Source organism: Drosophila hydei, unplaced genomic scaffold, assembly GCF_003285905.1.
Source record: "Drosophila hydei strain 15085-1641.00,03,60 unplaced genomic scaffold, DhydRS2 tig00008144-arrow-arrow-pilon, whole genome shotgun sequence".
Lineage (NCBI taxonomy): Eukaryota > Metazoa > Arthropoda > Insecta > Diptera > Drosophilidae > Drosophila > Drosophila hydei.
This window is the reverse complement of record NW_022045849.1, coordinates 663,999-684,929: the sequence shown is the minus strand read 5'-3', so window position 1 is coordinate 684,929 and position 20,931 is coordinate 663,999. Positions and strand designations below refer to the sequence as shown.

Below are 20,931 nucleotides of genomic sequence, written 5' to 3'. Positions count from 1 at the left end.
AGCAAATAAAAAAATAAAAATATATACGTACACATATATATATTTAATAAAGTTGTCGTCGTTGCAGTAATTTCCGTCTGTCTGCCCGCTCTGTCTGCACTGTCTGTTTGCTCTGCCTTTTTAACTGTGCTACTAAATTTGTATTAAATAGTTGCGTGAGAGTATTTAGCCAAAAATGTTTAGTTTTTTAAAACGCGAGACCAAGAACCAAGAGGTGGTTGAAAATGTTATCGGCGAACTGAAAAAGATATATCGCAGCAAACTGTTGCCGCTGGAAGAGCATTATCAGTTCCATGATTTTCATTCGCCCAAACTGGAAGATCCTGATTTCGATGCCAAACCCATGATACTGCTAGTCGGTCAATATTCAACGGGCAAGACGACTTTTATACGGTATCTATTGGAACGCGATTTCCCCGGCATACGTATCGGACCGGAGCCAACAACGGATCGTTTCATAGCCGTTATGTATGATGATAAGGAGGGCGTTATACCCGGCAATGCGCTTGTTGTTGATCCTAAGAAACAGTTCCGCCCACTATCTAAGTATGGCAATGCATTTCTGAATCGTTTCCAATGCTCCAGCGTAGCATCGCCTGTCCTGAATGCCATCTCGATTGTTGACACGCCTGGCATTTTATCCGGCGAGAAGCAACGCATCGATCGTGGCTACGATTTCACAGGTGTTCTGGAATGGTTTGCCGAGCGTGTCGATCGCATTATATTGCTCTTCGATGCGCACAAATTGGATATATCCGACGAGTTCCGGCGTTCGATTGAAGCACTCAAGGGGCACGACGACAAGATACGAATTATATTGAACAAAGCGGATATGATCGATCATCAGCAACTGATGCGGGTGTATGGAGCGCTGATGTGGTCGCTGGGCAAAGTGCTGCAGACGCCGGAGGTGGCGCGCGTCTACATAGGAAGTTTTTGGGACCAGCCGCTGCGCTTCGATGCGAATCGTCGGCTCTTCGAGGATGAGGAACAAGATCTGTTCCGGGATCTGCAATCGCTACCCCGTAATGCAGCGCTGCGCAAGCTCAACGATCTGATCAAGCGCGCGAGGTTGGCCAAGGTGCATGCGTTTATTATTGCGGAGCTGCGCAAGGATATGCCCTCGGTGTTTGGCAAGGATAGCAAAAAGAAGGATTTGATCAAGAATCTGGGACAGGTGTACGATCGAATACAGCGTGAACACTCCATATCGCCGGGTGATTTCCCAGACATCAAAAAGATGCAAGAGGTACTGCAACATCAGGATTTCACCAAATTCCATTCGTTGAAACCGCATCTGCTCGACATTGTTGATAATATGTTGGCCAAGGATATAGCGCGTCTCATGGAAATGATACCACAAGAGGAAATGACACTTGTGCAGGACCCAGTTGTCAAGGGTAAGTCGCATTCGACGGCTATAACTAATATATATAATATATAATATGTAATATATAATTGTCTCTTGTTTCGATTCGTCCAGCTATTGAAGGTATTTAATCAGCCAAACCTTTGGTCACACTTGTCGCATGCATATTTAAACGATACAATGCACGACCTGCATTGCACATTCACTTTTTTATGAATTCGCTTATAAAGTTAGCTCATGACCAATTGGTATGCGATAAATCGTCTGATTCATTTGCTTCCAATAGGAAAGTTAAAAGAAGGGGGTTGCATTTGCGGATCGCATATCGATATAAGAGTGCCAGTTTTGGTATTTTCTTCTTAACTGCGCTAGGTTATAATCCTTTTTTATTGCTTTTTAGTTTATTTTTTCCTTTTATATTGTACTTAAGCTTTCCATTCTCTCACTTGTTTCTTTTTGCCTTAATAATGAGGCGCGCACGCGCAAATGCTGCAAAAACAAAAATCAAAGCAAATCAAGTTGACCTAGTTAGCAAATAGTCATGCCAAATTGTGGAAAACACGTTTACTGGTTACCACACACACACACGCACATACATATACGTGTATCTAATGGCTACAGCAATTACAATTTAACTGCTTAGCAGCGCATGCAGGCTAAATGAAAGCTACAGGAACTGTACTTGGGCATATCCACTCGCTTTCATAGTCTAAAGTCAAATATGTATATATTTGTCTGTATATATAGTGACTGATTGATTGAAATAACTGGAAAGCGAAAAAAAGTAAGTTCTAAATTACAACATTTTTAGTTGTTTTCTTGAATTACAGTACAATTCCATATAGAATATGATTACATGCGCAGCTTCCCTTTTTCGCACTTATGTAATGTGCCAAGCATAGACCCTGCTACACCTCTATATAATATATATGCATATATATAAATATATAGAGTATTTGCTACGTAAACAGTGCGATAAGCGGACTTTTGCTGATAAGCAACTAAAACTCTATGCCAGACGCACTTTTTTTGGCAAAAATTCCGGAAAATAGTTCAAGTAAATATTAGAGTGGGAGCGAGAGAAAGATAGCTTATGTTATACTACCACTCGAAGTCTAAGTGGACTTGTTCTCCTTCTTATATCTAGCTAAAATATGTGGTATTTGTGTTCTGATAAGCGGCTGGTTTGTACTTAAAAATGGGGCGTACAAGTAATGCTGCCTTCTGGGGCGTGGTCACGAGCGTCAACTTAACTTATGTGTATTATCAAACTTGCCCGCTTGTCGTCATGTCCGAGTGATAACAAAGTATCGAACCGCATTGTTTGCCATGATGTAAGCACTGGGAAAAAAATGTGAAAAAATAATGAGAAATACGTCAACGCATGACTCACGGATAATGAAAAAAGAGAGGCATTGAGAGCCAAGTGGAGTGCCCCTTCAAAGTGCTACAGTTCACACACTCTCACATATATATATATATATATATATATATGTATAAGTATATATTTTACAGTCCAGCGCAAAGCTGCCAGTTGGACTTAGACGCATCCAGATTCGGGTGGCAACCAACCATGACAATGGCCAACAGACTAAATGGATTCGAGTGAAAACTAAACTGTAATTGTGCTACTATTGTATGATAGACTGTAAGACACCCTGCAGTGACTATCAGTTGCTCTACTTCGAGATGCGATTGGGAGCAATTCTATTTGTGCATTAAGTACTAGCACTGAGCACTAGTTGTTTAGTAAACATCAAGTGTGTATAGTTATCTTAAAGTATGATCTCATTTTACTTAATTGTAGAAGCCCAGAAGATTGTAGTTAAGCATATTTTTAGACATATGTACCGGATCTCTATATTCTTAACAATTTTCCATTTAATCTAGCTATTTATATTGATACTTCTCTCACTATCGCCAATTTTCTTTGAGTGTACTTAAACACAGGCTAGCAAATGTATTAGTTTCTATATAAGCTTATATATATTGTATAAATACAAGCGATTATAATTGTCGCTTTAACTATATTCTATGATTTTCTATGGGCGACCTATGAACTCGAACATTGTTAGCTTTACGCCCATTTGTTTGCCCGCCTCGACTTTGGTTGGCTTTTAGTTAAGTTAAGTTCAAGGTCTTCTGGTTTGTTGGCTGTTCCACTTCGCCACCTGTTCATTTTCCACCCAATGAATTGTTTATTACTAGAAATATTAATCATAAATGTAAGTGGGCCAAGTCAACTAAGTGTTATATGTGTTTGCTATGGCTATCTCGATTATTTTGACGCTTTGCCAGAGGCTGCTCTTCAGATAGAGAACTAAGCTAATAGCTGGATAGATAGCCAACTCTTATCAAGGTGTATAAATTTGTAGCTTTTAAGTTTCACTCTTGGATACAAGAAAAAAATGAGAATGCTCAGTTTAGTCGATATAATATATATATATATAATACGTTTTTATTAATATGCGTTACATATTGTATCATTAAATAGTAATGCCTCACGTGTAGGGTATGAGTGCGTGGCCTATGCTAGTGCCATTGCCCGCCCCTTGCTTAGTTAGCACTGTTCTAATTTCCAACAACAAAGAAGTCGCTTTGTTATCAATACCGAATGAGCGCAGAATAAATAGTATATTAATAAATAATAATTCTTTATATATGTTATATATGTATGGCACATATGCCACATGATCAATTTTCTAGTGCGAAAACTTGCAAGAATGCCTTTAATAAAGAGTGTGACCAGCTGTGTTTATAAATATAATGTATACTTATGCGAAAGATGCTATATATATGTATATAGAAATATGTGTATGTGTGTGTTGCTCCAAAGAAATACTTTTAATAAAAAAAGTGTGACCCGCTGTGCTTATGTATTTAATGACAAACTAGACGTGCTAGCTAGGCACAACTATGTATGTGTGTGTAAGTGCGTGATTGAAAATAATTATTAGCTAACAAATGAAGCACGCGCACTAATAAAACAAGCAAAAAGATGACATAAATTGGCCGAAAGGAATACTTAAAATACTTATATGCGAAAGCTGCACACACTTGCCAGACATTACATAGTACACTAGCTAAATGGCGTAACGCATATGATTTGAAATAACGGATTAATGAGGAATGAATGAATGAATAAACAAAGGCAGTTTGAAAAATGTACGAATCTAAAATAGTTACAGTAAAAAAAGTATTGATGAAAACATAGTTAAATAATATTTAAGTGATAAATAATATTTAAGTGAAATTAAAATATTCATTTTGTTTTATTTCATTTAAAGACACATCTCTAGTCTAATATCTAACTATTGGTAAATTTTTTTATCATATCTTTTACCATAATGATATACAGTAATTAATGCAGTTGTCATAGACATAAGTTGTGATAGCATTTGCTTTGTTTGCTTATATATATATATATATATATATATATATATGTTTAAATTAAATGCATTTTGCTTGCCCGCCTCCTTGATCTCTCTCTGTCTCAAAGCTGCACAAAACTGGCACAAGTCAGGCTAAGTCTAGCCAAGCCCAATGCAATTTATTCCAATTCCGATTCCAATTCGTAATACCTATGCCACATAACTATATCTCGCTGTCTCTCACCTCTCAACGCTTGGGCGGGCAACCTGAGGCCGCGGATCAATTTGTGGCGCCGACGTGTCGCGTGTGCCTTTAAGTGGCCTCATCCTATGCTCTACAAATTTCAACTAAAAATTCAAATCCAAATTGAGGCAGCGAAAGAGACAAAGAGAGGAATAGAGAGAGAGACTTCCACTAAGTGCAGGAAGAAAGCATTTATTTGATGATTTGAATCGTATATATATGTATTTCCAGAACTATTCTAAAAGGCATTTTAAGCTTTGGGCGAGTGGCTAAACTAAAACCCACTTGATTGCCATTTCACATCTATTCACTATACAGATGTATATATATATTATCCAACCAATTCGAAGGCGATCAAATCTGATGTCATTCGATCGGCTTATATATGCGTCATGCCTCACCAAATATTTCCCCCAATTAAATTACGTTGATTTTGCAGTAGTCCAAAATAAAAAACATCAATTTTTGCAATCGGCTGTAACAAACAGGCTGATACTCGCTAAAGGCACAATAAGCAAAAAAAGCCAATTGAAATTATAATTTATTGATAAGCTGAGAGGCTTTTATTCAAAGTGCGTGCTTAACACATACTCCTGCTGTGGCTATACTGTAGTAATTTTTTCCAATAAAATATACTCACTTCAGTTTTTTGAGCGAGTAACAAAACTAAAGTATACTTACTCTATAGGGTATACGAAAATGCAGTGGGCAAGTGAATGAACTTGTTTGAAATTACCGCAAGCGTTGGCATAGGAACTGGGGGCACTGCTTAAAGATACCCACCGAAAAATAAAAAGAAATTAAAGAATGTGCTGATAAGTTGACATCAGAAACGAAGCAGAGCTGAGCAGAGCGAGAAATCAAAGTCAAGAACGCTCGGAACGTCAATTCCGATGCTAATTTCGTTTGTCTTGAATAATGTGCCGGGCATTTCTCTCTCTCTCTCTCCATCTCTTTCTTCTATATCTTTTATTTACACTTGTCATTCGTTGATTTTCCGCTTTTCCGATCCGTGCTTTTGTTTGTATTTCGTCTCTTGTTGCATTTCCGTTGAAATGTTTTTGTTATTTTAGGCGGGCAAATGACCTTTGAATGAAATAGATTTTCTTTCAGCGAGATTTTTAGTATGCAGAGGGGCAATTTCACTGATTGATTGTATGGAATATAAATAGATATAATATATAATAAAAATTATACTAGAGATCCAGATGTAGACATATTTGATATTTCGAAAGATACTTTTTTCAAGATTCAGTTTCTTCAACAGAATTATATATACATTAAAGCAATGTTATGATGTGATAACTGGTAGTTATCTAGATACTCTACAAACATTAATAATCTCTGTTTCTCGTATAACATTTGTCACAGATCGTGCTTCAAGGCAAGCAAATTTCATTAAATTTCCACACGTTCTCGGACAAGTTTTTTTTTTTAGTTTTCGTCTAGTTTGTTCGCTCATCTTCTATCATAACAAATATATGTATGCATACATATATATCTGTGTGTGTGTACGTACTTTATGACAAACACATTTGCAAATATCACAATGTTTAGCAAGATGTCGCTAAAAAGTTTCAACCCACTCTGCGAGTCGAGATGTGTTGAGCTCTTCTTCTTTAGTTGGCCAATTCTTTTCTCCTCTACTTTGACAATGGTACACTAATTTTGTTTTTTATTTAGTTGTAGATTTTTCAACCGTTCGTCAAAATTATTTTAAATGCTTTGCGTCACTTTCTTGCACCAGCAACTAGTTGCCCCTGTCTCTCTTTCTGTCTCGCTCATTCGCTCTAATCTCATTTTGTACATTTGTTTAGCAAAGGAGGAGAAGAAAGAGGGGAAGTAAACTCCTTGTCACGCTGCCGCACCAGCAACTCTCACTCTCTTTGTCTCTGTGTTACTCTTGTTCTTATTTCGTTTTATGCATTTGCATAGCAGAGGTAGAAGTGGAGAAGGAGTTGGTGTAAGAGGAGTCTCCTTGCCACTCTCTTGCACCAGCAGCTCAGCCTATCTCTCACTCTGATTTCTATTTATGCATTTGTAACTCAAAAGAGGATGAGGAGTTGAAGAAAGGGTAACCTCCTTGTCACGCTCTTGCACTAGCAATTTCTGTCTCTCTCCCTCTCTCTGTCTTACTGTCGTTCTAATTTCTTTTTATACATTTGTATCACAGAGGAAGAGGAGGAATTGGAGGAGGAGAAGGAGCCCCAGGTTCTGACCCCTGGCACACAAAGTGCCCAATTTGCGGAGCGCTTCGATCGCTGGCTGCAAAATCTACGTCAGCAGCAGCTTCGACTGTTCAGCAGCTGCACTAGTAGAGTAGGCCATATCGAGAACGATACAGAAACAGACATAGATACAGACAACGCAAAGGCAATTGAGACAATCGTCCAACCCGATTCCAAACTCGATTCCCCACAGCCAGAGCCCGAGACTGCTATTGATGTAAGCAAGCCAATATAACTATTTCTCGAACTCTCACGTGGAACTTAATATACGATATAACTATATATTGCTTTAACGATTTGCAAATCAATTGACAATACAATTTACTTCGGTTTACCGAAGATCAAATACCTTTGAAGTTGTGTAAGGGACGGGAAAAGTAACATAGGGAAAATAAAGTATAGGAGAAAAGACTAGAGATGATCTGAGAACAAAAATCATAGACAATTGTCTTATGCATTAAATTACCAGTTGATTGGCGATGTGTGTTACAAATGCCATATGAAAAGTAAATAGTCTTCTGTAAGGGTATGCAAAGAATGCAAGAGTGTACACTTGCCACATGAGGCACTCGAGCTCGTTTACTATGCGCCAGGGCTGTTTATTGTTGCACTTGTTGAGGTAGGGGCGCAGACAAAGTGCGTACTTAAGTCTCTCGCATGACGGTCACGATGTGGCGGCATCTCAATTGTAGCCTAAACGAAACTGAAGGTTTTTAATTGCGCCTAATTGAACGTGTGTTCGTGTGTGTTTCAACCACTTAGATTACATGCTTAATGAATCTGCATTTATATTGCTTGACCAGAATTGGAGATGGAGATGAACAGATAGCATTGTCATCGATATCTAATTGACTAGATTACATGCCCAATGAACAAACTACATGGTTGCTTTATTAGAGAACGAACTTAAGAAAAAACATTGTTATCGATATGAAATATATTAGATTGCATCCTTAATGAAGACTAGATTAGCAATATATAAGTACAAATACTAACGCTATGGATTTGTAATTAAGCTGATTTCCTTTTTTTTTGTAATTTTTTGCAGGTGGTGCGTTCGAGGGCGTCATCGATGACAATGTCTCACCATTCGGCTACATGAAGGGCGAGGGCATCGATGCTGGATGCGGGGAGCACGAATGGATATGCAATAAGGATAAGCCACGTACAGATGCCATCTTCAATGGGCTGGGACCGGTCGATGGCAAAATCTCTGGCTCAAGTAAGTGTTGCGGATGTGATTGAAAACTGCAAGATTACTTTAATGTTTAATATTTCTGTACTGTAGCTGCCAAGCAGGAGCTCATCAAATCAAAACTGCCTAACTCTGTGCTTAGCAAAATCTGGAAACTATCTGATATTGATTGCGATGGCTTTTTGGATATTGATGAATTTGCGCTGGCATTGCACTTAATCAATGTCAAGCTCGATGGCTGTGAGCTGCCGACTGCATTGCCCGAGCATTTGGTCCCACCATCAAAGCGTTTCGCTTAATGCGGAAATCATCCACAAACCAAATGGGGAATATTCGCACACACGAAATATATTGCCTTCACAGAACGTTGGCAACATATTTATGCTGCACTCGTGTTTGTTATACGTTTTTCGTTTCGTAGAAACTTTTTTATATGTACTTTATTTTGTCGTTTTAAAAAACTGTAACTTAAAGAAATATCGGAGGAAGCAAACACAAACTATTTTTGGATAACAAATCAATTTTAAATTGTAAAGCTAAAGGAATTACAAATATATATAACAACTAGCTAGTGGAATTGTACAACAACAAATAATAATACAGTTTTCTAAAATAAGCGCTGCCTATAACTAATAACGTCAAATGTTGATTTAAGAGTAAAGTACATAATAATAAACACTTGTTCAATAATAATGAAAAGGCATGAAGTTAGTGAAAGTACTACTACTTTTGATACACATATTATATATATATATATATATATATATATATATATATACCTATATGCATATATATTCACATAGATATATGCGAGTATATATTGAATTCGAACTAAAGTAATATATTTATTTGCAATATCATGTTTAATTTAACACAAATGCAATAAAAATTGTGCAATTGAATGCCTTCACCACATATTTAGTGAATTCTTGTAAAATGAAAATACATTTAAAAACATTTTGTAAATTACGAATAAATTGAATAACTGAAAATGAATCAACAAAAAAAGACGTTATTTCTTAAGCACTGTATGGTCACACTGGAACGTTTTCCAAGTTGGCAGCCTACAGTAGTCGATAGATAGAATCGATATTTTAATCTAGCATACTAATCAACCGGCTTCAGCTTTATAGTCAGAAAAAATTGTACATCTTTTTTTTTATATCTCGCATTTAATTATTTAATTAAGATGGCCAGCTACGAGGAAGTGAAAGATATACCAAATCATCCCACTAAATATTTATTCGATGTACGCAATAAAAATGAGCTAGAAGAAACTGGTGTACTGCCAGCTAGCATTAATATACCGTGTAAGTAGTAAAGCTACCAAGATTAACTAGCCGAATTTTTTTTTGATGAGTCATGCTGTGCATGCATGTTTCAGTGCCCGAGTTAGAAAAGGCTTTTAACTTGCCCGATGACGATTTCAAGAAAACTTATGGGCGCGCCAAGCCGTCCATTGATGCGGAAATGATCTTCTCCTGCAAGGCTGGTGGCAGAGCAGCGCGTGCCGCAAATCTGATCAAAACGTTGGGATTTATTAAGTATGAGCACATACAAACAACCACTATGGCGCAGCATGTATAATTATTATTCACACATACATTATTTATTTACAGCGCAAAAGCCTATGCTGGCTCATGGACTGAATGGGAGCAAAAACAGGGCAAATAAACTAATGAACCATAAACAATGCGAGCTCAAAAAATAATAAATTTGTTGTGAAATTTGTTTCAAATAAGCAAGCGTTTTGATATTTGGATACCCTTTAAAAAATTTGTATATATTGAAATATATATATGTATATGTCAGGAAGCAGCAGTTGGGGCGAAGCTCGCGCTTCGGAATGCTCAAATTTATTACTATCGATAACATATCAGTCGATAACTTTTGTGTTTACATCGAATCGATTAACCACTTTGTCGAGGTTCAAATATTTGCACGCATCCCACACATCGCTTAATGAGTTATAAGAGTAACCCCATTACTAATGCAAAACGGATGCTTTTCGTGCTTTCAATTCAAGGACAAGCTTTTAGTCTCCAGTTTAAACCTTGACTTCCTGCAGTTCGCCCCAGCTGCGTCCGATTTTCAGCTTTACTCGCAACGGCACATTTAACTTAACGCAGTTTTCCATTGTTAAACTTAAAACTTTTGCCACTTTCTTAGCTTTATCCGTGGGCACCTCAAAGATTAGTTCGTCATGCAGCTGTAAGACGAGATTTACGGCATTTTTGGCCAAGCCCAGCTTTTCACGATATCGTCCAAGATTCTTTTCTATGCGCAGAATTGCACTTTTGGCTATGTCAGCTGCAGAGCCTTGGATAGTCGAGTTGATGGCCTGGCGTTCAGCTTGAGCTGTAAGAGAGTTATAGTTAAGAATAGTAATCCACTGAGTTGGATAAATGCTGAATATACAGACTCTTCAATTGCAGCTCGCCACTGTTAATGTGGTCCAGGTAACGTCTTCTTCCTGTGATAGTCTCCACGTAGCCATTGTTACGTGCGAATTTTACAACTTTCATGGCATATGCTCTGCGAAATACAAACAAATATAAAAACCGATGAAATAATATAAAGTAATACACCCACTTGATGCCTGTGTAGGCCAGATGAAACTGTTCCGTTATCATTTGTGCCTCCTGCTCTGTGCATTTCAAAGCTTCCGATAAGCTGCGCATGCCCATGCCATAGACAATGCCATAGCAAATTTGTTTGGTGCCATTACGCAGCTGTTCGGATACATTCGATTCGTCTATTTTATTCCAGTGCGCCGCAATTGCTGTAAATAGATCTTGGCTCGAGCTCATCACTTGCAGGAGCGCTTTGTCCTGTGAGAGATGCGCTAAGATGCGCATCTCCAGCTGACAAAAGTCAGCAGAGATCAGGCAACGTTTCTCATCCATAGGCGCAAAGGCGCTGCGACACGAGATTTTAAGCTGTTCTTTGGCCAATTCGATATTAAAGTCCTTGGCTACATTTTGCAAGTTCGGCTCCGACATGGAGATGCGCCCAGTGGCTGTAAAGGTAATGCTCTGGCCATGTATACGATTCGCCTGGCAGCATTTGAGCAGCGGCTGCATGCTCTTCGCGAGCAACATGCTCAGCTTTCGATAGTTGAGTATTAGCTGGGATATGGGCGAATCGATCTTTTCCAGAATTTGCCGCGAGGTGCTAACGCGTCCATTGGCCTTGCGATGCAGTCCGAGAACTTTGGCCACCGCCTGTGTGGAACCCAAACTGAAGCGTGAACCATGTAGCTCGTAGATCTTGGACTCTAGCCTCTTCATGGTTGCCAGCATCTGTTGAAAGAGACGCTGCAAGCTGTGCTCCTTGGCTGGAAAGCCAATGCATTCCATGTGGCATAACGACAGTTGTATGGGCATCTCCACCTCTGAGGACGAGGATCAACAATGAAAGGGCTTATATACAAGGGTATACAACCTGACCAACCTCTGAAGAACTTGAGCAGCTGTCCAGTGCCAATCCTTTCCAGATTCTCAAGCTGTCCGTTTAGTATGTGCACAGTGACACAAGCCTCAATGGAGGCACGCACCTTGGCCACGATGGCGCTGCTGGCATCTAGACCAAAGCTGCTATAGCCGCGTCCACTGCCGCAGAGATTAGCCAGCGCCCCACACTCCGGCGCGAATTGCTGGCACTGTTGGATGAAAGATTTGGACCTGGTTAGCGGATAATACTGAGAGCTCTGTTAGCTATTTACCATATTGTGAAAGCTAAGCGTTTTGTCTGGCTGTAGCAGCCAGTTGGCCACCTTCGGATCCTCGAGCATCACTTGAACGTCCTTCAGCTGTGGCACAGCTTGACGCAGCATCTTTAGCTGCTCCTTGGCATCGTGTGTGAGCAGTGTGAAGTCCTGTCGGCTCAGCAGGCTGCACAAATGCTGCACCTTCAACTCGCTGCTAACCTGCTGCTGCTTCTCCTCTGGCTGCATGTTCATATAGTAGACCACATTGTCGTTTAGGCAAAAGGCCACTCCTGCTAGATAAGAGCTATCATCCACTTGGAACTGCACGCTCGTGCCTGCAGCTGCCTCACGCTCTGCCGCAGCGGCCATCTGGTTGATCAACAGATTGCCACCAATCAGTGGCTTCCGCTTGCCCGTCTGTGGCTGCAGGCCGATGCTGAAGCCGCAACGTTTTGATTGGAGCAGCTCTTGGGTGGCCATCTGGAAGAGCTGTCGGTTGCCGCATATGTCAATGATGTCAATGCTGCTAAAACTGGACGCATTTTCCTCCGTCTTGGAGCAGCTCATTATATGCGAGGCATTCAGCTGCAATGGATGCTTTATCAGCGAGTTTTCTAGCGACATATTGGACAGCTCAATGGAGGAGGAGGCGGCGGTCGATGTGGATTGCTGTTCACTGGAAGAGGCGAAATTCGGCTCCTCTTGCAGCTTAGCTTCTCTAGAGGAGGATTGCTGATTCAGCTGAGCTTCGCTGGCGAAGGCAGCTTTCGATGTGGACTGCTGCACGAGCTGAGCACCTCTTGCTGCCTCCGGCCTGGGAGTTTTTCTGCGTTGCGAGCGGATCAACTGACTCGAGATTAGAGTTCTGCAGCTGCCTGGAGTCCCAGCCTTTGGCTGTGAACTGGGTATTTCATCAGCATCCGCTTGGGCTTTGCTTTCAGCAGCTGTCAGAGCGGCCGTCAGCCCCGTGTTAAGCATGAAGGAGTCATCGCTCGCGAAGAGTTCCTGCTCCTGGTCCTTCTGCTGCTCCACAGCTGCAGCTTGCTTATTTGACTGGGTGCTTTGATGATTTCGTGGACTGCGTCGTGGTAGTTGCTTAACCGTTTCCTTGCCGTTATTGCACTTGGTCTCCGCCAGTCTTGTGGGCGTCTTGAAATCGTTGTTTGGTAGATTTTCCTTTACATTTTCCGTGTGTCCTGTTGCTGTTGTTGGTGGCATTTGACCCAACATTGTCTCAGGAAGCGCATTACTAGCCAATCCTTTATGCATATTTTCCATTTCAGCGCGCTTCTTGCTTATTTTCATCATGGCCACGCGTCGCCGTTCCTCAATCTCTTTCTGCAGCAGCTCCTTGCGACTAGCTGCGCTGGTGCTTGGCTTCTCATCTTCGGGGACTTTGATTGAGCTCAGTTGATTGCGCTCGAGGAGAGGCTTTGGTGTGGCTACAGCTAGTGGACTTGGCTCCTTGACAACTGCTGCACTCAGCTCCTTGACTCTGCCTTCTACAGGCACAACGTTATTTGTGCTGGCAGCTTTAGGAGGTACAAATGCTGAGGACAGGGCTTGGACTTTAGTTTCTACATTCATTGTAATATCCTGCTTCACGCACTTCAGTTCGCTTTTGCTGATTGTCTCAGGCTGCGGCTCATCCAGCTTGGCTATCTTTCTTGATGATGGCCTCTCTGCGCTGTCTGGCGTCTTGCGCTTTCGTTGCGAGCTCAACTCTATGCCCACTGGATGCGCCTCCTCTAAAGACATGTGCAGCTGTTCTACTGCTTTGACTGACTGCGTCCATTGAATGCTGCCAACTCCGATTTCGTGCTGCACAAATTGACGCGCTTCCTTGATGAGTAGCTTGGCCGCCTCGGTCGCAGTCATGCCAGCTTTGCCGGTAATGTAGAAATTTCTGGCCGTATTGCGTTGAGCGGCCTGAAGCTCATTCTCGTTCTCGTGCCGCTTAGCCGAATCGAAGCTTAGCGAATCGAATAACACCTGCTCCAGAGCAAGCACATTGGCGGAAGCCAACTCCACCAAGCTAGTGATGCCCGCATCGTGAAGTGCGCGTGCGCGCTTGTGGCTCAGATCGGGCAGACGCATCAGATCAATCAAATCGCGATGTATGCCAAAGTAGAGTCGGTCCTTGAACTGTGAGACGACCAACGACAAAGTGGACCACTGCAAGGAGTTACAAAAGGCGCTCACAATGCCAGCGAACGTGGAGGCCATCTGCTGCAGACTCTGTAGCATGCCGCGCTGGCACTTGAACTTGTGGGCCACCACATTGATGGGCGTCTCATTCACCAGCTCCTGCAATGCCAGTGCCGTATAGAAGCTGCAAGTGAACATGTGAATGAATTAATCTTTTCTGGTTCACGTTGCGCCTACCGTTTGTGGATCTGCATGAGCTTATAGTCCAGTTTGGCTTGGCCGCGCATTGCCCGCACTAGGAACGCCTCCTTGACGCCGACCAGTTCGCCCACCTTCTTCATGGCGGGATTCAGTTTCTCCCACATGTCCAGATAGAGCAGCCAGTCAACATCCTGTAGCTGATAGCAGACGGAATAGGGCGTCACCAGATAAACGGCATGCAGCTCCGATTCTAGGACAAAGCAGCGTCGCGACTTTTGCAGCTCGGCAAAGAGCAAGAGTCCGTCCGTAGGTGGCATCGATGAGGCTAGACAAGCAGCACCCAAGCGTGTGGCCACATAGTTTTGCATATCCGTTTCCTCATCCGATTGCAGGCGTATGAACTCGTATTCCAGTAGAAAATCTAGAGCATCGCTTATGTCCTGTGTTTCTTCCTCCTCCTGCGCCTCCTCTTTGACTGACGCACTGCATTGTCGCTGCGCACTGAGCAATGTGCAGCTGAAGAAGCTATCAATGTCCCGCTTGGTGCTGGCCACACCAGATGAGATCACCTCCAACAGCGCGCGTTTCAAATGCGTCTGTAAAACATAAAATATTTGAAATCTTTGATTCAGCCCCATCCATCCCCATCCATTTAGCTTACGCTGCCATCCAGATCCAAGCAGGAGCTAATAGGCTTTAGCTGTGCTGTGACTAGCTCCCGACCGATGCGTGCATTGCTCTCGGTGCAGATGAGTATGGACTCGCCCAGTGTATCCTTGCCGGTGCGGCCGGCGCGCCCAATCATTTGCCTGTAGGTCAGCGAGCTCATCTGCTTGCCCCCAAACAGGGGAGAGCGAATGAGCACGCGCCGAGCGGGTAGATTAACACCTGAGCTCAAGGTGCTGGTGGCCACAATAATCTTCAATGCGCCCGCCTTGAAGCTGGCCTCCACGATATCGCGCTCCTCCGTAGTCAAGCCGGCATGATGAAAGGCGCAGGCATAGCTTATTGCCTTTGACATAACGGAATCGAGACCTGTGAGCCAAAAAGATGATATAATGAGAATATATTTCAATGTGTGCATATAGAGGCATCCACCTGTGGGTATATCGCGCAGCTGCTGCTTGACTTCATCTATGGCCAGCTGGTTGAGTTGAGCGCGCAGTCGTTTGCCCACATTGCTCTCGGACTTGATGAGCGTGTGCATGGCCGTGGCTAGCTGCACGGCCAGGTTTTCGCACCAGTCTTTGGATGGGCAGAAGACCACTACGGAGCAGCCTTCCAGCAGCGTTTCGATGCACAGCTGCGCCACATGATCGCCGTCGTTAGCAAGTGTTGGCACATCCGAATTGCGACTTAAGTCCCTTAGCAGCTGCAACTGATTGCCATAGATCTTGCTGCCCACCTTGATCATCTCCTTCAGCGCCACTGGACGAAAGTCTGTTATATAGAGCTCGGCGTTGAGCCAATGCTGCAGCAGCTGGACGTTGGCCAAGGTGGCGGACATGGTGATCACCTGGATGTGCAACGCCTGCTTGCGACACATGTACAAAATCTTGGCGAGCAGCAGCTCCAAGATATAGCCACGACCCGCATCCGATATGAGATGCACCTCGTCCACAACCACAGTGCCAAGATCCTCGAGTTTACGCTGCTCCAGCAGCTTGTTGACAATCGAATTGGCCTTCTCGATGGTGCAGATGGCCACGTTAATGCTCTCAAAGCCACCTGGCGGACTGTAACCGCCGAAGAAGCCCTCCACGCGGTAGCCAGCTGGCGTCAGCAGATCCTGCAAATAGAACATCTTCTCGCGCACCACCGAAATGAACGGCAGGATCAACAGCACCTTCTTGCCACGTTCCAGCACCGTCTTCAAGAGCAGAATCTCACTGACCAGCGTCTTGCCAGCGGATGTGGGTGCGGAATAGACTAGATTACAATGCTCGAAGAGCACCTTTGGCTTGCTAAGGCATTCCACCTGCCAGTCAAACATTTCTATGACGCCCTTCTTCTTATACTCCGCTAACACACTGTGCGGCAAATTCCAGGCGGAGATTTGCTTGAGCGCCTTGATGTCCACAGGCGGCTGAGGTTTAGGTGACTCTTTTTCAACAGGGCAACTGGGCGAGAGGTGCAGTTGATTGGGTGACATGCTGCTTAGATTTTGGGTCAATCTTTGCGTGCAGCCAAGATTCTGCTTGGCCAGTTCACAGCGACTGCGTATGAGATCCTGCTGCAGTTGTTGCGCTGCGTGTGAATCCTTGGCGGGTGCCAGAAAGCTGCTCTCATCCAAATTTTCCAATTCAATGGGTGCGCTGCTTCTGCTCCCATTCTGCTCAAGCTCCGACTCCGGCTCCGGCTCCGTCTCTGTACCAAAAACATCTTCTGTACAAATTTGTGCCTCAAAAATGGAAGTGGTATTTAGATGTTCATAGCTGGCTTCAAGCGATTCCTTTTCTGCATCCAAGTCTGCCTGGATTTGAGAGACACGCATTAACGATTCCTCGTTTGGTGACTCCTCCCTATTCTTCTCCGGCTCTTTATCGTACGAAAAGTTGTCCTTAAAGAACTGGGAATATTTTTCACAGCTGCCATTTATTGCTGGTGTTGCTCCTCCCAATTTGGAGTCGGATTTACTGCGACGAAATCGCTGGCGCTGTGATAACTTCGATCTATTTGACACAACTTGTGTGTAAACACGCTGAGATTTCAATTTAAATTTTGGCGGCGATTCCTGTATAACATCCAAGGCATTCGTTTCCTGCTTGTTATTGTTTTCGTTGTTCTCGGTACTGGGTGCTTTTAATTCGTTTTCCAGTTTCATAAACGTACTGTCGCCAAATTCAAAGGATTGTGAAAATGCCATAATTATTAAATATTCTATTAATATACAATTTATCTTAAACTACATAAATTAAACTAAAAATAAACAAAAACAAAAAATAACCGCGAAATTCCAAGCGCGGACTGCCAACTTGATTTTTTAAGGGAATTTTTAGCACATTATGCGGTATATTTATAACGATGTTTGATACTGCGTTAGCGATGCATACAATATACATCGATAGTATACATTAAATTAAATAATATATGATAATTTAATAATAATGGAAATACAAAAGAACAAAAATACTATATTTGTTATATGCTATACATCATTTAATATAAACTACGAAATTGTCTAAGCATGTGAAACAATATTTTTGACAGCGCAGGTGATCGTTGCAATATGCACATCACTAACGCAATATCGGTATCGAATATCGGTATATGAAAATTGCGATGTCTGCACACATCACTAACATATACAAGATTGTTTAAAAGCACAAATATATACAAAATTAAAAGGAAAAAGGTTGCACCGTCCATGAAACATGGATGAGTTCAAGGTGCCCATTTTACCAGCCGCCCCAACCACTAAAAGCGAAGTTACTGTCGAAGAGCCAACGCCAGCAGAAGTTGCTAAATCCAAGGCAACGACTGGCTGCCCCTACAAAGTGCCCAAGTGGTCGCAGCCGCCAAATGATGGACAAGATTACAGATTCGAGGTGCTAAAATCGGGACAAATCATTGACGAAGTTAAGCAGCTGCAGCAACAGGCCAACTGGACCTTTGGCCGTCTGCCTGACAACGATGTAGCCATGGCGCATCCAACCATTTCGCGCTACCATGCAGTACTTCAATACAAACCAAAAGCAATCGACGGAGAGGAGGAAGAGTCAGCTAAACCTGAGGGCTGGTATATCTACGATCTCGGAAGTACACATGGCACCTTCCTCAACAAACAGCGCGTGCCCCCACGCGTCTTTATACGCATTCGCGTTGGCCATATGCTCAAAATGGGAAGCAGCACGCGGGTCTACATATTGCAGGGTCCCGGTGAGGATGAAGAGCCGGAGTCGGAGTTAACAGTCACGGAGTTACGAGAACAACGTGAACAACAAGTGGCCGCAGCAATGGCCGAAAGGGAGCGCAAATTAATGGAAGCTGAGGAAAGGGAACGTAACGAAGGCGCCAGCTGGGGCATGGGCGAGGATGCCGACGAGGAAACAGATCTCACACATAATCCATATGCGAGCACCAACAATGAGGAGCTCTTCTTTGATGATCCCAAGCGCACTCTACGAGGTTTCTTTGAACGCGAAGGCCTAGATCTGGAATACAAATGCGATGAGCTTGTCCAAGGCTCGTTCGTTTGCCGTGTGGAGCTGCCCATAGATGACTCCAATGGCCGCTCCATAGTCGTGGAGGCGACGCACAAGGGCCGCAAGAAGGACTGTGTGGTGCAGTGCGCCCTGGAGGCATGTCGCACACTCGATCGTCATGGCGTACTGCGACAGGCCAATCAGGAGTCGCAGAAACGCAAGCAGCTCAAAGCCAAGGGTGATTCGGATGACGAGGACGAGTTCTGGGATCGCACAGGCGATGTGGCCAGAAAGAAACAGCGCCTAGCAAATGCCAGCGCCAATGTCACGCTCACCTACGACGATTTGGTAGCTAAACGTTTCCTTCATTTATAATAATTTCAATTAACTTTTTTACTCTTCGCAGCTGAAGCAGCAGAGCGAACTGGATGCAGAGCTGGCCAAAGTGGAGCTCGAAATTGGCGCCTATCAGCAGAACGAGAAGCGGCTGAAGGCGCTGGCCGTGCAGCAGCAAAGCGCCAGCGATGACCTGGACAATTTCATGGACACCCTCAATGAAAATGTCACACAGCTGGACAAAACAGAGATCAAAAAGCTGAGAGTGAGTTGAGCCACAGTTTAACGGGAAAGAAATGTTTGCTTAAATGGAATATTCTATTAACTTGTAGCTCGAGCAGCAGCGCATCAAAGCGGATCAACAAAAGTTGCAGCGGCTCATTAGGATTGCTAAGCCAACGGCTTTGCCCTTTGACACGGCCACTAGCCAAGAGCAGAGGCCGGAAAGCAATGTGGTCAAAAAGCAACTGCCCATGATTGGCAAACGAAATCAGTTTAGTAAATTTAAGATTGTGAAAGCGCAACCGAGTGCATGCAGCAAAGTGCAAAGTGCGAAAGCATTTGCCGATGAAGATGAAGAGGAGGAAGAGGAGGAGGAGGTAGAAGAGCTTGAGAGGAAGCAGGTGCAGAAGTTGGATCAGCAGGGGAAAAAGGAGGAGCAGCAGCAGCAGCAGGAAGAGCAGCCGGAGCAGGATAAGCAAGAGCAGCAGTTAAAGAAGGAGGAGGATCAGGAGGAGAAGCGAGAGGAGGAGAAGCGGAAGGAGGAGAAGCGAGAGGAAGAGAGGCGGGAGGAGGAGAAGCTTGAGCAGCAGAAAGAAGAGTCGTCAACTACTAAGGCGGAACTCCATACCAAATGTGAGGAAGCAACAGAAGTAGCAGCGCCACCAGAAACAGCAGCTGCCGAGGAGCCAAGTGCTGAAGGAGAGCGAAAACGTCGCCAACGTCAACGACAGCGGAACAACAATACCAGCAATAGCAACAAGCAGCGATTGGATGTGGACATGGATCTAGATGAGCTGGCGGAGCACGAGCAGAGCGAAAAGTATGCCAAGTGGATACCGCCGACTAATCAAAGCGGCGACGGCTTCACCCACCTCAATGAGAAATTTGGCTATTAGCAAAAGTAATCGAAAAACAAAAACAAAACCGACAAAAATATTAAAAATATTTTGCTTAATATTTAGTTACGCTAGAAATTGTTAATTAACTATTTTATATTATTTAATTAAACAGTTTTTGTCTGCTTTTAGACAGTTAATTAGGTGTTTAAACAAATGAGTTTTTGTCGAAGATGCGTGGTTGGAGCTGGAAGCTGAGATACCCATTGAAGTTGGCTAAGCAAACGGTATGTAACAGGCAACGGCCGAGTCTATGAGGTATATATATACTTGATCAGCATGACAAGCTTTGTCGATCGGGGCATTTCCAATTAGACAATTCGAATAACAAATTTATATTGTAATTTATATTATTTAAAATATTAAATTCTTTTAAATAATTTATTATTTTTAATTGAATGATAACTTCAGTATATAATAATCAATCCAGTTATCGAAATTAATCCTTCTAAAGTTTTTCAACACAATGCCAATTGGAATTTCCCCAGCTGTTGCTGCTGAGCTTTTCAACACATGCCATGCATTCCGATTGGCATTTCCCCAGCTGGCGGCAGTTGATAAGCCGCAGTGGAAGTGCGGTATCAGTGTGCATTCCAACCCCTGACCCACCACTGGAAAATTTGAAAAGAGGGGCAGTGGGCAAATGAACACATTTACAAATTCCTGCGCACATATAGAGAATGAACGCGAATATTTGAGCTTGATTGCGGCTGTTAAGGCTCCAGCACTTGAACTTCCAATTCAGTTATAATTTTGCTACTCTTTTCGTCGGAACACGATTCGGCGAAACGTTTCAGCGTGCGACGAGACTTTTTTGTTGCGTTTCATAGAACAAAAAAAATCGTTGAATCTAATTTGTTGTTGTTA

General features: G+C 43.0%; 4 protein-coding genes across 4 annotated transcripts; 3 read left to right on the top strand and 1 right to left on the bottom strand.

Annotated features, from left to right (window-relative positions):
- The first annotated feature begins 175 nt into the window (after window positions 1-175).
- On the top strand, window positions 176-8,971 carry LOC111596411 (EH domain-containing protein 3). The gene is made up of 3 exons (XM_023310622.2): window positions 176-1,400; window positions 8,261-8,434; window positions 8,501-8,971. The coding sequence occupies exons 1-3, from the start codon at window positions 176-178 to the stop codon at window positions 8,704-8,706; spliced, it is 1,605 nt and encodes a 534-aa protein (XP_023166390.1). The 3' UTR covers window positions 8,707-8,971.
- A 520-nt stretch (window positions 8,972-9,491) lies between these two features.
- On the top strand, window positions 9,492-10,125 carry LOC111598084 (rhodanese domain-containing protein CG4456). Its single transcript, XM_023313131.2, has 3 exons — window positions 9,492-9,717; window positions 9,792-9,951; window positions 10,027-10,125. Exons 1-3 carry the CDS (start codon window positions 9,597-9,599, stop codon window positions 10,079-10,081), a joined length of 336 nt encoding a protein of 111 aa, XP_023168899.1. The 5' UTR covers window positions 9,492-9,596; the 3' UTR covers window positions 10,082-10,125.
- A 71-nt stretch (window positions 10,126-10,196) lies between these two features.
- LOC111598083 (DNA polymerase theta) lies at window positions 10,197-17,446 on the bottom strand. The gene is made up of 8 exons (XM_023313130.2): window positions 15,564-17,446; window positions 15,127-15,500; window positions 14,502-15,061; window positions 12,132-14,448; window positions 11,861-12,068; window positions 11,000-11,801; window positions 10,830-10,942; window positions 10,197-10,765 (listed from the first exon to the last, which is right to left on the bottom strand). Exons 1-8 carry the CDS (start codon window positions 17,329-17,331, stop codon window positions 10,455-10,457), a joined length of 6,453 nt encoding a protein of 2,150 aa, XP_023168898.2. The 5' UTR covers window positions 17,332-17,446; the 3' UTR covers window positions 10,197-10,454.
- A 220-nt stretch (window positions 17,447-17,666) lies between these two features.
- Window positions 17,667-20,131, top strand: LOC111598085 (kanadaptin). Its single transcript, XM_023313133.2, has 3 exons — window positions 17,667-18,958; window positions 19,017-19,211; window positions 19,279-20,131. Exons 1-3 carry the CDS (start codon window positions 17,840-17,842, stop codon window positions 20,062-20,064), a joined length of 2,100 nt encoding a protein of 699 aa, XP_023168901.2. The 5' UTR covers window positions 17,667-17,839; the 3' UTR covers window positions 20,065-20,131.
- Window positions 20,132-20,931: the final 800 nt, after the last annotated feature.